Here is a 19999-nt window from a genome sequence, read left to right as displayed (position 1 = left end):
CACCCCACCCCCCACATACTCTTAGTTTCATTTACTACCAGAAATAAAGGAAGTCACTTCTTCTATTATGAGAAATTCTGTGAATTCATGTCTGGGGCAAATAAATCTGAAATGTCTGAAACATCTCTTGAAACTTTACATACTAAAAATTACAATGTTGACTTGATACTAACAAATATTTTCAAAAAGCTGTTGGTATGCACTTATAAAAATTCATGCTGCAGGTTGAAAATCAAGTAGTTCTTAAATTTAATATGCAGTTTACATAAAAGAAAAGAATCATCTTAAAGTTTACTTGAAAGGAATTCTGTTATTTGTCTGAACTCAGTAAAGCAAAGACAGTAAAGACAACCATTTTGGTGGAAAACATGAGCTCTCATTTTAGTAAAGGTGAAACAGAGTTTCAACAGAACATTAGAAACTTGCTAAAAATTTGATTATACAAAGTGAGCTGCACTGTACAAAGAACGAAATAGAAGTTAGTTTCTTTAGAATGGGTGAGTCACATTACACAATAATAATCTGTTGGTTTTTCTCGTATTTTTAAATTAGGTTAATTTTCTGCTTGCCAATTTGAAATAATTGAAATTAATATAATCTTGGAGATTACAGTATGTTTAAACAAACATTTGTCATTAATCTCAGCAGTTCACAAATCCACATCACCTGAAAATGTTGAAAAATCAGTCAATAACTGCAAGGCTCATTGGTCTCCCACTGTTCTATTTTAGAACTGGGTAGAAAAAGCAGAAAAACAGAAACTGCTGTCAGACACCCTTGACCTCTCAGACCTGTTTCATCCAGAAACCTTTCTCAATGCCTTACGCCAGGAGACTGCAAGGTGAGGAAAAAATATTCTACCAATTTAGGCTTGCTAACATGCCATTATTCTCTACTTGTGAATACATTTACTTCATTTTCAGGACAGAGACGTAACAAATTATGTCAATTTCTGTCATTAGTCATGTCTTTTTTTTTTTTTATTTGCACTGAAGTATAATAGTTATGGGTTACTTGTTTAAATCCTGACATTTTTAAAAACTTTAGATGAAATTCAAAATGTTATATTTTCCTACAAAGCAAGACTTAATGTGATATGGTACACATTGTAAATACATTATTTTCAGATTTGTATTTCAATTTCCTGTTGTTATATGTCCGTAACATGAAATATATATGTGTTACCCCTACAGAGTAATGAGCTGTTCTGTGGACAGTCTTAAATTTACAGCCTCATGGAAAGGGCGCATACAGGAAGGCAAACTCCAAGTTAAGGTATTGTGCATAGCAGTATTTCTCTCTGCATTTCTTGAGTTCCCATATGTTGCATGTATAAAAAAGGAAAAAGAAAGATCGTAATTGATATCATAGAATTTCACTAGTATGTTTTATTAGCATAGTCCAAACCGTCTGTCCATAAACTTTCCAGAAAAATGAGTTGTACGTACATTGCTGTACCTGACATATAAAGGTTTGTTAACAGTTTACAGCATTTTAGTGCAAAAGTTCTACAGTACCTGAAGAAAGAAGGGGGATATCTTTTTACTTCTCTGTAGTTACAGTACATATTTAAAATCATTTTTGTCCCATTCTCCTTGCCTGCCTTTCAGATAAAACTGGAAGATGCTATTCCGTTAGCTAATATCTAACTGTTGTCCAGAAAAATATTTAAAAGACTTGTGGCACCTAATATGAGGAAATAAATATATAAAACTGTAAGTCAGGCCATATGTTAGCAATTCCAGTCACTGGTATGAGACTTCTAAGGAAGTAAATAAACCAAACTAAACTATAACTGACTACCTTTTGTTATGACTAAGACCCAACAATTTGTTAATAGACACTAGGACTACTGCCAACAGCCATAAAATCACTACTGATTCCCTAGACTGCAAAGTAGGGATGAATCCACAAAGGGTTTTATTTAGCTTCTTAACATTTCAGGTGGCACTGCCATTTTGGCTTAACTGAACCTCTTTGCACCTATTTTATGCCTAAATTTGTAGGGAATTCACAAAGTAAGTTTTCTGTGACATGTCTTCCAATGAGTGTGTTGATCCCATGATAATACTGCACAGCTGAAAGTACTGTGTTCAGCACAGAGTACAGCACTTACAGCTGCATTCATTCAGAAACACAGGTGGTTTATGCAGGGCACATCCGGCTATGTGCTGATGTGCAGCTAGAACCGTGAGACTGCTAGGATTACAGGAGAGAAAGCAAGTGGGAGGGCTCCTGCTCTAATCTGATAATGCAGACAAATGCAAGGCTGTGGGAGATAATAGGGTTCTGGGCCAGCTTCTGACACTGCTTAAAATTATTAATGCAGAGTATGTGAAAGTTTCATATTTGTAAAATATTAATAGATTGAAAGGCCAGAAGAAGTAACTGTGATCCAATCTTTATAGATTACATCCAACCTTTATAGAATACAGTCTGAACTTTGTTGAATTAATTTCTATTGGAACTGTAGAATAATTTTAATTTAGAAAATTATTTAATTTTGATATTTAAATAAGAGTAATGGTTGCTTGCCTCATTTAATGAGAAGCAGATGGGTATCTAGAACCTGAAGATAAATAAACACAGGGACTTTTAGAGGTTTTGGGCCTCCTATGAGAAGAACGGGAACCTGCAAATCGCGAGTCTATGATTCTGTGATACATTCTGAGGCTCCAGGTTCAGCCAAGTCTTCTAAGTCTACCACAGTGAGCTAAAATTGAGTTTCGAATCTCCGACCTCTCATTCTGGTAGGCTATCTTTTTGCTCTAGATCCTAGCAGCTTGGACTTCTTCAAATCATGCTACCACCTTGGCAAAATGTCAGAAGTTTATCCAAAACTAATAAGTTTTTATGTAATCTCAGATTTTGACAAAAAGGAATTTTCTGACATTAACTTGTTTCAGGAGAAAATTCTTAACTGCTTTTATAAAGCAAACCTGTCAAGAGATAATTCCTCAAAAAGTAGATTTTTAAATAAATGTGCATTATAGCTAAGTACTGCCTGCAGTGCATCTGCTCTGTGGATAAATAGAAGACTTTTGTCTCCAATACTGTTCCTTCCAATCTGGTTCCTTTCATAAGAACTAAATAAACAGAAAAAATAAAATGCAGACACCCACCTCTACAGAAACCAGTCTCAAACCTGTGAAAGATGTAAAAACAGATGTGATTTTTTTAGCCTTGTGTTCCTCAGAAGAGTAACAGCCACTGCCTTAGATTCAGGTGTATAGTAAATAATGCAAAAATGTGGTTGATTTTGGCCTGAACTCCACATGTGAATAATAATGTCCAAGTATTTTACATATGCTAAATATTATTACAGTATTTTACTGTTGCTAGATTGAAATAGCCACTTAGAAACTACAGAATTAAAGGGTAATTAGCAGAAAGAATTCTGTAACAACACTCCTGTTTAGGTGTTTTGGAGCCCGTAATTCTTTGTTATGTGTAAATATGTATGTGGTGATTTTTTTGGAAATATTAGTTAGGTTACACTGTTAGCAGTCACTGTCATTTGTAGGCAAAAAGGTTAACATATGTTCGCTATTACTCTACAAGACTGAATGTCATGTTCCAAGAGGAATCAAAACTAAAAAGAGAAATTTGTTTAAGAGCAAATTCTCTGCCTCATGAATAGCTGAAGCAGTTAGGAGAGTGATTACTTTTAGCAAAAGGTAGGAATCCTCTCAAGGTTGGTCACCTCCATCTGACTATTTTCCTTTCCTCAGTAAGGAGCAAAATTCAGTGAATCTGCATCAGTACATATTCAACAGTATTTTCACTGGACCATCAAATCTTTGACGTACAGAAAGACTTTGCAACCTCTTGCTGTGCTGAACATTTAGATTCTTTTCCATGAGTCCTTCCCAATATGGCCATGAAAAACTGTGGAGAAACTTTTGCATTAGTAAAGCTAAATACAAAGCATCTTGTCCATTTAACATGCCCTGCAACTAAGGTATAAAAATGTCAGTGATACAGAAAAAATCATCCACTAAAATACTTCTTGCTGGATAAGGATCCTTTGGATTGCAGCTTAGGTTGGTTCACATGAGCTATATGAATCTTAATGCAGGTAAAGTTAATGTTGTATCTATAGTATTCAAGAATTCAGGCTACACTTACAGAATGAGGAGCTATATTTTGGAAAGCAGGGATCAAGAATAAATTCAGATAAGAAAGGAAATCTAAAATAGATAAATGGTTAAAAACATGCTGTGGTGAGGTAGCTAGGGCCCTGTTGTATTCCATCTGACTTTTGATGCCTAAATGAGAATTCTGAGTTTACCAGCCTCATTTTGTCAATAAAGACAGGCACCTTCCTTTTGAAGACAATTCAGATCTCAGATGAGCTAAACTACGTTCAGGAGATACCTGTCATTCTCCCCTGACAGGAGAGAACCTACAGTTACTGTGCTCCTAACATAGTAATTTTGGTGAATTGCCTCAAGTTAAATGGATTTTTTTAAATCCTGTCACATTTTGGAAGTTTAAAGGAAGAGGTTTCATGGGGTTCAGCAAAGAGTTATTTAAAGATTTTCTAGATTTTATACAAAAATAAGTTTATGCACTGCTGTGTATTAAGATCATGATTTCTCTACTTTATTAAAGATGATACCATCATTGTATAAAAGTACCAGTTCTGGTGAGATCATCTCCTCTAATACACAGATCTTTTATCTAGAAAGAAAAGGTGTAACAAAATCAAATAGCAGCAATGCCTCTTTGGGAAATTCCAACTAGGATCAATGTATAACTTTTTGCATAGAGCATAATTCAACAGTGTAAAAAATTAAATAGGAGTCAAAGAGAGTAAGATGTCTTGTATTCAGAACAGGATGTTGATGCCCAATGGAAGCAAGATGGAAAGTGGTAGCAAAAAAATAACATGTCTACTTCTTCAGCCAAGGCTAAATATAATTTGGTTAATCCCCAGTGGACTGGACCTCTGGAATTTTGATGTTGTGTACCTCAGTCTGATACTCAGCTGTTGCTTCCTCATTTGATAGCCTCCTTACCACAGCTAGGGCTGCTAAGAGGATTTTCCCATTTAAAAAATCAATTCATAAGCAAAAGGTCTATTTCCATTTCAGTTGTACGTGGAATATGATAACTGAAATAAATGTTTCTTGGCATTCTATAGTGTATGCTTCTACAAATAGATATAGTTAATAGTATATGTACTTAGACATGCTTTTGTGTGTGGAAAAATACCTTTCTTATTCTCTCTGGAAATTTTTTTCTCATTATGGTTTACTGTGTTTCAGTTTAGAAGCTGTCTGATCATGCAGCTCTTTGTCTATAAGATACACCGAGATATACCCATTCCTGTTGTTTTCTTCCCCTTTGGTGACCCTCTGGTCTTTAGATTATATTATATGTATTTCTCTGTGTTAAGTCACTCTGTTTTCATGTAAAATAGATCTTCTTCAAACTCTCAGAAAGCTTGTGATAAAATTATTAGTAGAATTGGTAAATATGATTTTTGTCAGAAAATATTCATTTGTTGAAACTGATGCTGCATATTCCTTCTTTACATGAATCAAACTATGGGTTTGAAATTGGATCTCCTATATCTTCTACAATAACCAGATCATGATATGGGCTATTCTAAGGCTTATATGTCTCAAAATGCGCTAGTAGAGCTGGTTCACTTTATGTGAGTATTTCCAACAGAAGACTTGATTCTATACTCTGATGGTTAGGGGACTGTGTTTTGGAATGTGGGAGAGTCATACTGGAGTCCCTGAATCTGTGAATATTTAATTATTCTAATAGCATATCTTTGTTGAAAGATTAGAACAATTAGGAGTGTAGATGAACATAAGTTTTAAATCTTAGATTCACACATACTTTGTGTAACCTTCTAGTCACACAATTAGTTAGAGAGCGTTTTGAAGAGGTTCTTTGAGAATTTTTTTCCAGTCTTTAAATTAAAAAGTTTTGGAAAGCCTGGGATTTGTTCTGATAAGGAAAAAAGATTGAATTCTCACTGTGTTCTGTATGATGACAAAGCTTTTTATACTTTTTTGTACTTACAAAAAATGGCATCATGTTTCAGCAATTGTAGTCATTTGGAATGATCTTTGTACGCCAAAAATTTTAAATAATATATCCTGGGATCCTCTGCAAAATGATATGAAGTGCTAAAGCTGTCTATTTAACTACAAAGTAAGCAGAGGAACTCTTACTCAGGCCAAGAATACACGTTGATCTAGGTGGATTATCAAACTTGATATTAAGTTAACAGTGTTAATTCAGCAGGTAGTTAAGAGACATGATGAGTAGTAGAGCCTTCCTAATAGGATGTGTTGAGTGATTTCAAATCAATCCATATAAATTTACACCTTCTTTAGCGATACTTAGGATTGCTTTAACAAAAGGAACTGAAAATGTATAGTAATTACAATATAATTACAATATAATTACAATATAATTACAATATAATTACAATATAATTACATGTTGATATGCAAATGTCTCTCCTATTTGCTGTGCACACTGATTCCTCTGTCATACAAAAACAGGTAGTCTTATTCCTTTTGACTTAGAATCCCATTTTCAGTTGTTGTGGAACAGAAGAAAAGAAAAAGAGAAACATGTAAGAGACTTTTTGGGTAGTAAATGCTACAAGCTTGGATAGAGTTTAACATAAATAGTGAAAAACAAAAATTTATTGCAGGTATGTCATATTCAGATACATAATATCAACATCAATTTCAGAAGTAAGCTCTTAGCAATTGACAGAAATACTAATATAAGGCATCTGGAGAGGTTTTTTATACCTCATACTTCCATCCTTAAACATAAAGAAATTAATGATGGAGGCCTGTGGAGGTAGTGAAGTAAGTAAAAATTTGACTTCCTGAAGTCTGTTGTAGCTTGCATCATTTCATGGGAAATTATAACATTAAATAATAAGGAAAAAATTCATTGTGGAGAATTGGAAGTTTTGGAAACAGATTGTTGCAGGATGACCGACTACCTTACAGTCCCGGACCGTGTGGGTTTCATGTGGCGCAAGGGAGAGGAGGAGGGGGAGAAGGAGGTTTACTGCATGACTCCACAACTTGTTTCAAAGACCAAAATTTACTACAGAAGCTGCAATGGTACGAAGCAACAATTCTTGTTAACAGAAACTCAGCTCAACTAGAATAGTTATTTCTAATTACACTAAAAGTTATGCTAACGGTAACTACTTAGTAAACAGAAAAAGATAGCTAATTTATACTAACTGTAACTACCCAAACGAATGAACTAGGCAAACCAATTCTGATCAATCTTACCCACATGTTGCCTCAGCGGCCAACGTACACTCAGTCCCAGGGAAGTAACTGTGGGAGGGCATCCCCGTCCCGAGGGGCTCCGCAAGTTGGCAGACCCGCTGTCACCCGCGAAGAGCTAAAGATGGCCTCCGGGGCCAACCTGTTTATACCCTTCGGGGGAAGGTGGAGGTGGAGTCGCGAGGCCAGTTACAGTTCTCTTGAGGCAGGCGCAGTCCCTGGCTCTTGGCTGCTGCAGGGTTCAACTCTCCTCTGTCGTTATGACCATCGCACCCACAGTCATGGGGTGGGGGTGGGGGGTGGCTGAACACCCCTAATGCCAGGCTAGCTGCCTCGTGCACCCTTCAGCACTGAAGAGAGGAGTCTGAGTGACTGCCAATGACTGCTTTACTCTTGCAGTGGGGGTCCCAAGGAGGGATCCCATAGCTGGGGTAAGAAGGAGTTAATTCCAGTCCGCAAGGGGGCCCCAGCAGTGAAAGCAGGTGTTATCTCTCAGGGTCCTGATGAGGAGGAGACGGTCCTGACCACAGCAATTAACACTGCCCCGGCAGTGAGAGGAAGCTTTTGTTTCTCAAGGTCTTGGGGCCCAAGCAGGCCTTATCTCAAAGTCTTAACATCCTCCCTTTTGGAGTGTAAAACACAGGAATTCAGGCTACTTGTAACTGGCACCAAATGTTGGGGGCGGGGGGAGCTGGGAGCATCCCCACCGCAGAGATGCTTTGGTCCTTGGTATCAGCGCGCTTTCTACAAATGTATTTTAAAGAAACATGAGCTGTAATATGTAAGAATAGCTTTGTCTGCAACTAATACTAGTACCAATACAGGCATACCTCAGAGATATTGCAGGTTCAATTCCAGACCACCGCAATAAAGTGAATATCGCAATAAAGTGAGTCACGTGAATTTTTTGGTTTCCCAGTGCATATAAAAGTTATGTTTACACTATACTGTAGTCTATTAAGCGTGCAATAGCATTATGTCTAAAAAATCAATATACATACCTTAATTAAAAAATACTTTATTGCTAAAAAATGCTAACCATCATCTGAGCCTTCAGTGAGTTGTAATCTTTTTGCTGATGAAGCGTCTTGCCTCGATGTTGGTGGCTGCTGACTGATCAGGGTGTTGGTTGCTGAAGGCTGGGGTGGCTGTGGCATTTTCTTAAAATAAGACAGCAGTGAAGTTTGCTGCATCGATTGACTCTTCCTTTCACGAAGGATTTCTCTGTAGCATGCGATGCTGTTTGATAGCATTTTACCCACAATGGAACTTCTTTCAAAACTGGAGTTAATCCTCTCAAACCCTGCCACTGCTTTATCAATAAGTTTATGTAATATTCTAAATCCTTTGTTGTCATTTCAACAATGTTCACAGCATCTTCACCAGGAGTGGATTCCATCTCAAGAAACCACTTTCTTTGCTCATCCATAGGAAGCAACTCCTCATCTGTTAAAGTTTTATCATGAGATTGCAGCAATTCAGTCACATCTTCAGACTCCGCTTCTAATTCTAATTCTCTTGCTGTTTCCACCACATCTGCAGTTACTTCCTCCAGTGAAGTCTTGAACCCCTCAAAGTTATCCATGAGGGCTGGAATCAACTTCTTCCAAACTCCTGTTAATGTTGATATTTTGACCTCCTCCCGTGAATCATAAATGTTCTTAATGGCATCTAGAATGGTGAATCCTTTCCAGAAGGTTTTCAATTGACTTTGCCCGAATGCATCAGAGGAATCACTATCTATGGCAGCTATAGCCTTACGAAATGTATTTCTTAAATAATAAGACTTGAAAGTCGAAACTACTCCTTGATCCATGGGCTGCAGAATGTATGTTGTGTTAGCAGGCATGAAAACAACATTAATCTCATCGTACATCTCCATCAGAGCTCTTCGGTGACCAGGTGCATTGCCAATGAGCAGTAATATTTTGAAAGGAATCTTTTTTTCTGAGCAGTAGATCTCTACAGTGGGCTTAAGATATTCAGTAAACCATGTTGTAAACAGATGTGCTGTCATCCAGGCTTGTTATTCCATTTATAGAGCACATGCAGAGTAGCTTTAGCATAATTCTTAAGGGCCCTAGGATTTTTGGAAATGTAAATGAGCATTGGCTTCAACTTAAAGTCACCAGGTGCATTAGCCCCTAACAAGAGAGTCAGTCTGTCCTTTGAAGCTTTGAAGCTTTGAAGCCAGGCATTGACTTCTCCTCTCTAGCTATGAAAGTCCCAGATGGCATCTTCCAATATAAGGCTGTTTTGTCTACATTGAAAATCTGTTGTTGAGTGTAGCCATGTTCGTCAATTATCTTAGCTAGATCTTCTGGATAACTTGCTGCAACTTCTACATCAGCACTTGCTGCTTCACCTTGCACTTTTATGTTATGGAGATGGCTTCTTTCCTTAAACCTCATGAACCAGCGTCTGCTAGCTTCAAACTTTTCTTCTGCAGCTTCCTCACCTCTCTCAGCCTTCACAGAATTGAAGAGAGTCAGGGCCTTGCTCTGGATGAGGCTTTGGCTTAAGGGACTGTTGTGGCTATTTTGATCTTCTATCTAGACCACTAAAACTTTCTCCATATCAGCAATAAGGCTGCTTTGCTTTCTTATCATTCGTGTGTTCACTGGAGTAGCACTTTGAATTTCCTTCAAAAACTTTTACTTTGGATTCACAACTTGGCTACTTGTTTGGTGCAAGAGGCCTTGCTTTTGGCCTGTCTCAGCTTTCGACATGCCTTCCTCGCTAAGCTTCATCATTTCCAACTTTTGATTTAAAGTGAGAGATGGGCGACTCTTCCTTTCACTTGAACACTTAGAGGCCATTAATTGGCCTAATTTCGATATTGTTGTGTCTCAGGGAATAGGGAGGCCCAAGGAGAGGGAGAGAGACGGGGGAACAGCCGGTCGGCGGAGCAGTCAGAACACACACAACATTTATTGATTAAGTTTGCCGTCTTCTATGGGTGCAGTTCATGGCGCCCCAAAACAATTACAATAGTAACATCAAAGATCACTGATCACAGATCACCATAACAGATCTAATAATAATGAAAAAGTTTGAAATATTGCAAGAATTACCAAAATGTGACACAGAGACATGAAGTGAGCACGTGCTGTTGGAAAAATGGCACCAATAGACTTGCTCGACGCAGGGTTGCAACAAACCTTCAATTTGTAAAAAACGCAATATCTGCGAAGTGCAGTAAAGCGAAGTGCAATAAAAAGAGGTATGCCTGTAGTTGCTAAATATTAATTGCTTTTACTTTGCAAGATTTAAGACTTCAAAAATCATGGTCAACTCCAGCCATTACCCACAATTGGGTTACAAAAATACTATGCACCTAGTTATAGTTACTATGAAAATTGTCCTTTGCAGCAGTTGTAATTTCTCAACATCATTTATCATAGAATAGAATTTTAGACAGGAACATAGCTATGAGTGTATTCAACTAACTGGTGTCTGAAAGTAGATTGTGCAAGTGTTTTCTTTTTTTCAGTGGCTTTTAATATTGAATTAAAGTCAAAGTTTTGGTCTTCATCTTCAAAGGAGTTCCTGTGATTGGTTGAAGTTTTCCAGGGGATCAAATGATGTTATTTTACATAACTACAATGTCAAAGAAACTGCCAATATCAAAAGAAGAAATGTGTGTGCAGTAGAGATTTTTTAATAGCTGACCCACTTCTACAGAAACTTTTTTTACAGGCTTGTAGGATTGCCAGACATTTGTACACCCTGACAATAAATTTTGAAACCACTTAATCAGATCTACCTTCCCCTCAGTCACTTTGCCATACTCACATATTTAAGAAACTAAACTCCTTAACAAAACTCCCTGAAGACTGTGAGCAGAAAGAAAAACATACAGGATGCCTGAGTCTCTTTAGTAATTTCATGATAGGGGTAAATAAGAGCTTTGAAAACAGTCAATCAGAAGTATAGTGGAATAAAGTATAATCTAGGACCTGTGAGTATTTTAAAGTGAGGCCTTAAGTGTCAATGTTAACAATAGGAGGCAGTAGGAAGGAGTCTATGGTAAAGCCTCAGTATAATCATTAGTAAGACTGTTCCTTTTGTGTCTTTTATGATATTTTTCTTCATATTCTTTGTCCTTGCAAGACAGAAGAAATGAGGCTGGAAGGTTTATAGGCTATCTTAAGACTGTCGTCACCTAAACTGATCTTTTCCTAAATAAAGCCAGCTTCCTCCAACCTCTCTGTTTGGAGAGGTGTGGGAGTTTGAAAGGGTGGAAACAGAAGAAGATATCAAGTGTTAGCACTCTGCTTTAAAAGCGACAGACCTGAATGGAGAGACTCAGAGGAAAGATCAGAAAAAATTGGCAGGAGAAAGAAGAGAATCACACATTCATTAACAAAGGGAAGACCTTAAGCTTTTGACAAGAGATTGAAGGAGGAAAAAAGTTTTTGCAGTTCCAAATAGAAAGTCTGGAAATTTTAATTCATTTCAAAGAGGCCTTGTTATGATAATTTGTGTTTGTTAACAAAGTTAGAGAAAAGTTGTATTACTCTTTGGGATTTCTGTTTGGGGTATTCGTTGGTTAAGGATATTCCATCCAGGTTACCCACAGCTGTGGAAGCTTGACCTGTGAGTTCTGTCCCTTATGCAGTGTAGATTGCTTCAAAGAATGTTGTCACCTCTTCTGTCACTATCTTATCCAAAGCCAAACACAGCTTTCTGTGTTGATTTTTTAAATGCAATCTGTTATAACCTTTTTTTCATTTTATGTATACATATCATATACATATATTGTATGTATGTATATCTTCTGCATTGTAAGGAAGAGTCCTCAGCCCAGATTTAAAACAGATATATGAGTTTGAAGGAGCAGATTTTTGAAATAAGGACTACAGTATGTCTGTCTACAATGAAGAGAATAATTCTTTATTAAAAATGCAAAACATAAGCTTAGCTAGAGTATTATTGGTAGAGTATTAACACAAAAAACACTTGAGAGGGAAAACAGATTGCTTTGAAACATGAGAGTTAACCCCCATTGAAACACTTTTTAGCTGCAACTTTTCTTAAATTGTCTAAAAAATAATTTTATAACACTGTAATTATATAAACAAGTTATTTCCATTATAGCTTCAATACTACAGACTTTCATTTTAACATAATTCTTTAGTGCCCCATACACCTTTTTATATTTCTAGCAATTGAAAATGGAGTAGAATTATATCTCCATTTCTTGACTCTCATTTTGGTTTGACAGGCACTCTTCAGGTTTCCAACAGCATTGCATTTCCTAGTTCTAGCACGCCTTTATGGTCTTTGTGTTTTGTGAAGGCCTTCTTCAGTTTTATATATTTACTTCAGTGTGTTAGTATGATAGTGTAAGAGGTGATTTTTAGATAAAAGTAGATTTTGTTAGACATCTGCTCAATTTTTAGATTCATCCTTTTGAAGAGCTGCAATAAAGTTATTAGTGAGTTAACTTTTATTATTACTAAAATTAAAGTTTTCACTCTAGCAGGCCTAACTGGCTATTAGAACACTATTCTTCTCGTACTCGTAAATTCCTTAGCGTGGCAAAATAAAATGATCAACAGATATTGAAGATTTCATTTGGAATAAATACAGAGTAGATATCTTTATCATTAATTTATTCAGGACTCAAGTTCATTTTAAAAGTGGGAGAATGCTTTTTACTTCAAAGGCTGAAAGTGTTCATTTGACCATCACTTATTAAAAGTAAACATTTCAAACATTTTATACATAAAGCATTGCATAGTTACTTATATAAATATTTGTGGTTTCTATTAATTTAATTTTTCCAAGCAATACTTTAACTAAGAAATCTTACCATATGTTAAATAATATTTTCCCTTTACATTATTTCAACGTATTTTATTTACCTCTGCAGAAAATGTGTAATTCCTCGTTCCATTCTTTGAAAGCTATGCTCAGACTTCCAAGCAGGAAGTCCTGCTTATTTCAGTGATTGTTCTTTTCTTCTTCTTGACATTGTAATAATTGTGTACTTGGCTATTGCTATTATATTTCCATTAGTCTAATGCCAGGCAACTGCCGTTTCATAAATTATGACATTTGCAGGTATTTTTTCCTAACATTTCAAAGAATGTGAATCCAAACCAGAGGAAGTTCATGCTGAAGCATGGTCCAGATCTTGCTTTTAAATCATGTTTCCTATTCTCACACATAACATTGCAATAATTAGTTTCCTGTTATTTAAGCATTTGGTCACAGTAAAACGAATCATCATTAGTTAAAGCACAGTGTAATCTTTACTGATATTTCAGGCTGTACTGTATATTTGAATATTTTATATTTTCATGGCAGATCAGTGGCTTGCAACTGGAAGGCTGCAGTTTTGATGGAAACCGACTTTCAGAAAATCTGCATGATTCTCCCAGTGTGTCATCTGTACTCCCTTGTTACATGGCCTGGATTCCACAGGTACTAAATTATTAAAAAGCCCTAAACTTTCAAGACCCTTAATTTGCTTTTTTCTGTGTAATAGTTTTTCAATATGATGTTGCTGAACTGTTTTTTCCCTCATTTTAAAATAAAAATTGCAATCTTAGGGATTCCTGGGGAAAAAAATAGGAAAAACAGTTAAATCTTTTATATAATCCAACGAACTTTTTATCACTTTGTCAATATGTTTTTACTTATTATTGTGCAGGTTAAGACAGTGCTTTATTTCAGCCATATCTTTTTGTCTTTTTAAAAATAAAAACCTAACATTTTCAAAAATGTACTTAGTAAATGTATACATGACTTTGGAAGTTCATTCATAGAATATATTTTCTTCAGATTTTAAATAGAAATATATTAAAATGCTACAGCAATAAAAAGATACAGAAAATGTGATGTGATCTGTAAGCAAAAAAAGCTTTACCTCTACTTGCACTAACTTAAAAAAAAAAAAAAAGCCACTGCTTGCTAAACTGTGTTAGATGAAAGTGTCATAAGTAATCCAAACAGTAAGAATTGTTGCTGGTACTACTTTCTGATTACAATAACAATCTCTGTTAATAAAGGAATAAGTTGCATAGCAACTTCTTCAAGTATGTGTAACATTACCAATTCATATAGTCTTATAACTAGAAGAAAAACTTATTGTAGGATTCATCTCATCATTAAATTTAGCTGTCTAAAAGTTATGCATGCCCAGTATGAATTATTTTTCTTAGCTCCTTCTTTAGTCTCAGTAAAAGGTAGGCATCTCAAAAAGTTCATTCCATCATAAGGTAGCTAGGATCAATCTCTGACCAGATGTGACTCTAGAGACAACCTAGACCACTAACTCTAAGACACATAAAGTTAATTGAGGAGAATCCTACCTAGAGATCTAAAAAAAATATTTAAAAACATCTACAACAAAAATCAAGTATGTATATAGAAAATGAGAAATAGGAATGGATGCATTTTTTTCACTTCTCTATCACAATAAATAAAATTAGCAGTATGTAAAAAATGAAAAATAGTGTCACTTTTTATCATGTCTTGTACACATTTTCTCATCCAAAAATGAAGCTATTAACTGGAGGAGTTTGTTGTTTGGCAACCTAGAGAACTCTATTGAGTTTGCTTTTGAGAATATTAGGTTTGGTTAGAAGAATGTTAAAGAAAAAAGTACTCTAGACAAAGTAGCTGACATTTCAATTATAATAATTTATTCATTTTCAGGCACACAGTAATAATGAGATTTGTGGTATATTGTGATAGATATTATGCAAGGAGCTCTGTTGCTACCAAACTGCTGTATCCCAACAACCTTTTGTTTGAATTCTCATTGTTATTTCCAGCACTAGTGTATTAGAAGTATAATGGTCAAGATTTAGACTGAGAGCACAGCAGCTAAACAATAGTGAATGTCTGCACTACTGTTCCCAACTTTGATGAAACAGAAGAGATTGGAAATTAAAAAACAAAAACAAAACCATTTATAAAATAGACCAATGAAAGAGTTTTCAGTTCTTTAATAGCTTAGAAGGTTGTTTTTTTCAGAGAAATAAACAGATTCCTAATTTACCCAAAAGATGCTACTTGAAATAAATAATTATTTCCAGACATCTTCATATATAAACACAGCGATGGGAGGAGGAGAATGGCAATATACACTGTTTTACATGGTAACACCAAATGTTTATCTCAAGCACACTCAAGGCTAGAATTATCAGTAACCCTGTCTTTATTTTGGAAAGCATTTATCTTATGTTAGAGATCAAACAGATTCTTAAAATGTTTTTCTGAATAACAGTCTATATTCTTTTAAACTTCAGAGATAAGATCCACATGTTATATGTGACACCAGTAAAGAGATTTATCCTAAAACACATGCTGAAGAGAGTTAATTAAACTGCCTTCAATGTACTTTGTATTTGAAATGAATAGCAGCTGATGTCTTCTTTGTGCAGGAAAAATATAATTCTTTTAAAACAGAAACCTATACTTGTCAACCGAGTGCATCCCTCCAGATTTTATTCTTAGTTGCTGTATTTTAAATCTAAAGTATCTCTACAGAAAGAATGTCTGATTTTCTGTGCTCTAAATTTTTTTTGATACAGGCTTCACTATAGAAGTTGACCACGTAAGGGAAGGGGGTGGAACTATTATTCTTCCGAGAGTACAGCATTTCTTGCTGATCAGTATAAAAACTGAGAGGTAAAGCATAATAACCATGGTTTCAACCATGGTGCTTCCCAAAGTAGGAATGAAGCCATTTAATGCAGCTGAAGACTGAGCTCTTATTCTTACAAAGTACAGTGCTGTTCACTCATATGTACAATATAGAAATTACTATCCATGCATTTTAAAGTAAGTTAAATTTTCTTTCAGTTTCTAGCTACATACATGGCAAGAAAATAAGTTTTTAAATAACACCAGTTAATGTGTATGAATGAATCTTTGGATTAACAGAGCTTAAATAAGACTAACTCTACTGAAAACAGAGCTTAAAAAATCTGTAGTGGCAAATTGAGATAGGTGTGGCAAGGCCCATCATTCTACCTGCTTTAGATTTCTGATGTCAGCTTGCTATGCCGGAGATAGCCAAAGCACAGTTCATGAAATATCCCATTTGCAAATAGCTCAGATGCAGATCACAAATGGGGCTGTGTTACATGAGGAGCAGCAGGGTTATTCTGCAGGGATGGAGGAGGTGAGCTGGCAGGGGTTGCTGAGACCATGGACTCCCTGGGATTCCAGCATGCCAGGTTAGCAGCACCCTGCAGGACAGCACCGCCGCTCCCCAGGAACCTTCTCCTGGCTGGGAACTGTGCGAGAGTCTCTTGTCCCTGGTTCTCTGAACGTTATGGTATGTGATTCTGTTTTTCAGCTGTATGAAGATTTTGATATGCAGTTCATAGGATCAGGAAGTGTGCTCTACTACAAACTGTCTTCTGTTTTCATTTTAACCAACTGGATAGAAAATGTAGAAGCTTAGTTATGTAGCATTCTAAAAACTTTTCTAAAGCCTTTGCTTTGTTGGTAATCCTTCTCCTTTGTAGCCTGGACCAAGAGACACTATTTTTCTGCTATCAAAGTGTCTAAATTATAAATTAGAACCCAGCTTTGGATACCAAATCATTGGAGATCATTCTTTTCTCCTATTTTGTTGCCATTTTAAATGATAACTAAATGATGGTTTGTTGACAGGATGCATATGGTCCATATTCTCCAGAGGACTGCATATCTTTACCAGTCTACACTAGTGTGGAGAGAGACCATGTGGTGACAAATATTGATGTACCATGTGGAGGAAACCAAGACCAGTGGATTCAATGTGGAGCTGCTTTATTTTTAAAAAATCAGTAAGCTGCAATTGTATTAAATTAACTCTTAAAGTTAAGAATTATTTAAACATGTCAGTTGTTTCTTATTAAACAACTTTTGTCTCATTACTTATGCAATTTTAAAGAAGTGGTTTATACATTACCTTTTTTTATTTTTTCAGCTATATAAAATTGATTGTACTTGAGTTGGAACTTCATTGTATTTTTGTGGAATGTTGTAAAAGTTAACATGCCACTGTTCAGCAAACTGTTAATTTGGGTTATTTCTCTAGACTGCAATGTGGTGTATTTCTTCCTCTAATTTGTTGCAATTGTTTATGTTATTACTATTGCAATTCCATAGATATTGAATATAAATGCAAATCCAGCAAGTTTTCTTTGGTCAGTTTTTTTTTTCTAGTATTCTTTTTGAATTGTTATTCTTACACCTGAGTTATTTAATAAAAGAAAATGATAAAACTTGCCTTTTGGGATTGAAATTGAATGTTTTACTGAACATAAAAATCAGGATAAATGTTTCAGTTTGTTTTAATGATGTTCTTACCTGTAAACAAATTTCTTTGTATTGATAGTAAGTCATAGGAGGTTCATAAACTTCATAGGGATTAATAATTCAAAGAGACTGCCATCACGATTCTTGTCTAAAAGTTACTGAACACAACATTTTATAAAACTGGACTAAATTCCAATAAGAGTATGCACAAAAAAACCCCAAAAACTAATTAGCACAAATTTGAATGCATTCCAAATTATAGTTTTAAATTGCATTTTCTTTATCAGTATTCATATGCCCAGCAGAAAAGCCAACAATGTTATTATAATAGATACCTTAGACAAACAAAAGAAGTTTTCACCCAGTTCATAGGTGATGTAACAGAGGGAGATACCATGTGAGGGACCCATGGAGTCTTGTTCTCATTTCAGCATACTCCACATGGATTTCACTGATTGATGACGTATCATGTTGGGATGCTGCCATATCTTTGGTGTACAGTTAGACAAAATCCCAAAGGAAAGCAGGAGATCCCAAAGGAAGCAGGAAATTATTGAAGAATGACAAAATCTAAACATAGTAACTGAAAGTGTCTAATTCTTAACTACAATTACAGAATGACCTCATGAAGATGATTTTAGAAAACCAAATAGAAACAATTTTTGTTTTGCTTAGAAAACAAAATAGATGTTCTGACCCTGACATCCATTTGTACTGGTAAGTCAGGAAAGAATTAAACAACTAAAAGATAAGTATATCAAACACATACAGATTTTTTTTTTTTAATTTTAAGGTAGCATTTAAATTAAGACTGTATTTCACTTGCATGATATTTTTCATTGTTGGTTTGAGGGAGGGAAGCAGAAGGCAGAGAAAAGTTTGGTCACATCTCCAGGTTAGCTTCCTGAAGAAAGTCTTCTCAGTTCTACCCTATTCCTAATCTCTAAAACCTGGCCTTTCGTCTCCTATTTGGAGACACCCTCCCATCAAATTTTTATAAACATTGATAAGATCCCCCTGAGCCTTCTTTCTCCAGATGGAACAGTCGCAGCTGTCTGTGGCTCCCCTGATATGAGAGATGCTTCAAGCCCTTAATGATCTTTGTGGCCCTTCACTGGACCTGCTCCAGTAGGTCTATGTCTTTCTAGTACTGGGAAGCCCAGCACTGGACACAGCACTCCAGATGTGGCCTCATCAGTGCTGAATACAGGGGAAGGATCACTTCACTTCATCACGTCATCAGTCATCACGGAGGTGCCAGAGAGCCACTCACTTGGCAGTGGCACCCAGAGCAGCAGCATCAAGAGCTAAGAGAAGCTCTTCGGGGCTCTTGGTAGGTCTTCTGGGAAGTTGTCCCCAGAAGGAGACTGCCTTGTGAGGCCTGCAAGGAGAATTGCACGGTCATGCATCCCCATCCCAGGTAGACCAGAGGGTTTCCAATCCCTGAGTTGGCACGGGAGGCTGTCCAATGGGTTCAGAAGCATTTGGGACTGACTGCTGAATCAAGCCCACGTGCTCGTGGATTGCCAACAGCTCCTGCCTGACTCCGGGCTGGGCAAACCTTCTGCTTTAAGCCTTGCAGCTTGGCATCTGACCCTCTGCTTCAGCCAGCGTGGCTCGGAGCCAGTTTCTTGCCTGGGCGCAACCCAGCAGCTCTGGGTTACACTTCCTAGGTATACACCTATGTTTCCTCTTGGCGCGTCAACAAGATTGGGAGTGCAGCAAGGCCCATGGGCTTTCAAGGCAACATCTCCTGCCGCCCTTTGCTGATCTAGATGGACCAATGCTCTGACACAGAAGGGCTTCATAGCGCCAGATGGTGAGAAAAACTGGACCTGACTGGCTGCTGCCCAATCTCCTCACAGCCCTTTTACTCCTCTTTTCTCCCTCTTAGCATAGGCTCCAGCTTGYGCTGCACATTTMCARCCTAASAAGACCAAATGGAAATAACAGAGGAGACCATGGGCAAGAGGTTGTTCATGGAAGCGGAAGAATGAGGAGACATAATGTCTGAAATACCTAGGCAGGATATGTTCTTCCAACAGCCGCCTGAAAATAAAGGAAGCATTTGACGTGTGCAGGCTAAAACGCTACGCTCCTCTACACTGGGGCAGGCATAACTAGTTGTTTGCTCTTTATTCGGTGTGTAGAGAGAGCATCCGATCCATTCCTGAGTCTTTTTATAAGCGCAGTGCTCACAGCACATGCAAGTGACACGCACTTCTTTCTCCCCTAGTGCAGAAGCTGGGGCGTTGAGTTGTGAGGGACTGAAGAAGGCTGAAGCCTTGCACATGATGCCAGGGCTTGCCCTGTGGCACACAATGGTGTCAGGGCCTCTTGGCTCCGTAGCGTCCCAGGTCRAGGTGAGGCTGCAGCCACCTGGTTCCCATTGCACACAAAGGCCACACACGCGGGCTCTGAAATGAAGCCCAGGCAGTTTTTGT

The 19999-nt window shown here is 36.8% G+C and overlaps 1 protein-coding gene across 1 annotated transcript in view; it reads left to right on the top strand.

Annotated features, from left to right (window-relative positions):
• The window catches only part of DYNC2H1 (dynein cytoplasmic 2 heavy chain 1), a 197513-nt gene extending 180012 nt beyond the window's left edge, over window positions 1-17501 (top strand). The window contains exons 86-89 of the mRNA XM_026077887.1: window positions 732-841; window positions 1194-1275; window positions 13602-13718; window positions 16926-17501. Of these exons, the coding sequence (XP_025933672.1) occupies window positions 732-841; window positions 1194-1275; window positions 13602-13718; window positions 16926-17084 (468 nt within the window). The 3' untranslated portion in view covers window positions 17085-17501. The remainder of the gene's footprint in view (window positions 1-731; window positions 842-1193; window positions 1276-13601; window positions 13719-16925) is intronic.
• Window positions 17502-19999: the final 2498 nt, after the last annotated feature.

The sequence above is a fragment of the Apteryx rowi genome, unplaced genomic scaffold, assembly GCF_003343035.1.
Source record: "Apteryx rowi isolate R43461 unplaced genomic scaffold, aptRow1 scaffold_466, whole genome shotgun sequence".
NCBI lineage: Eukaryota > Metazoa > Chordata > Aves > Apterygiformes > Apterygidae > Apteryx > Apteryx rowi.
This window is presented reverse-complemented; position numbering and strand designations above follow the sequence as displayed.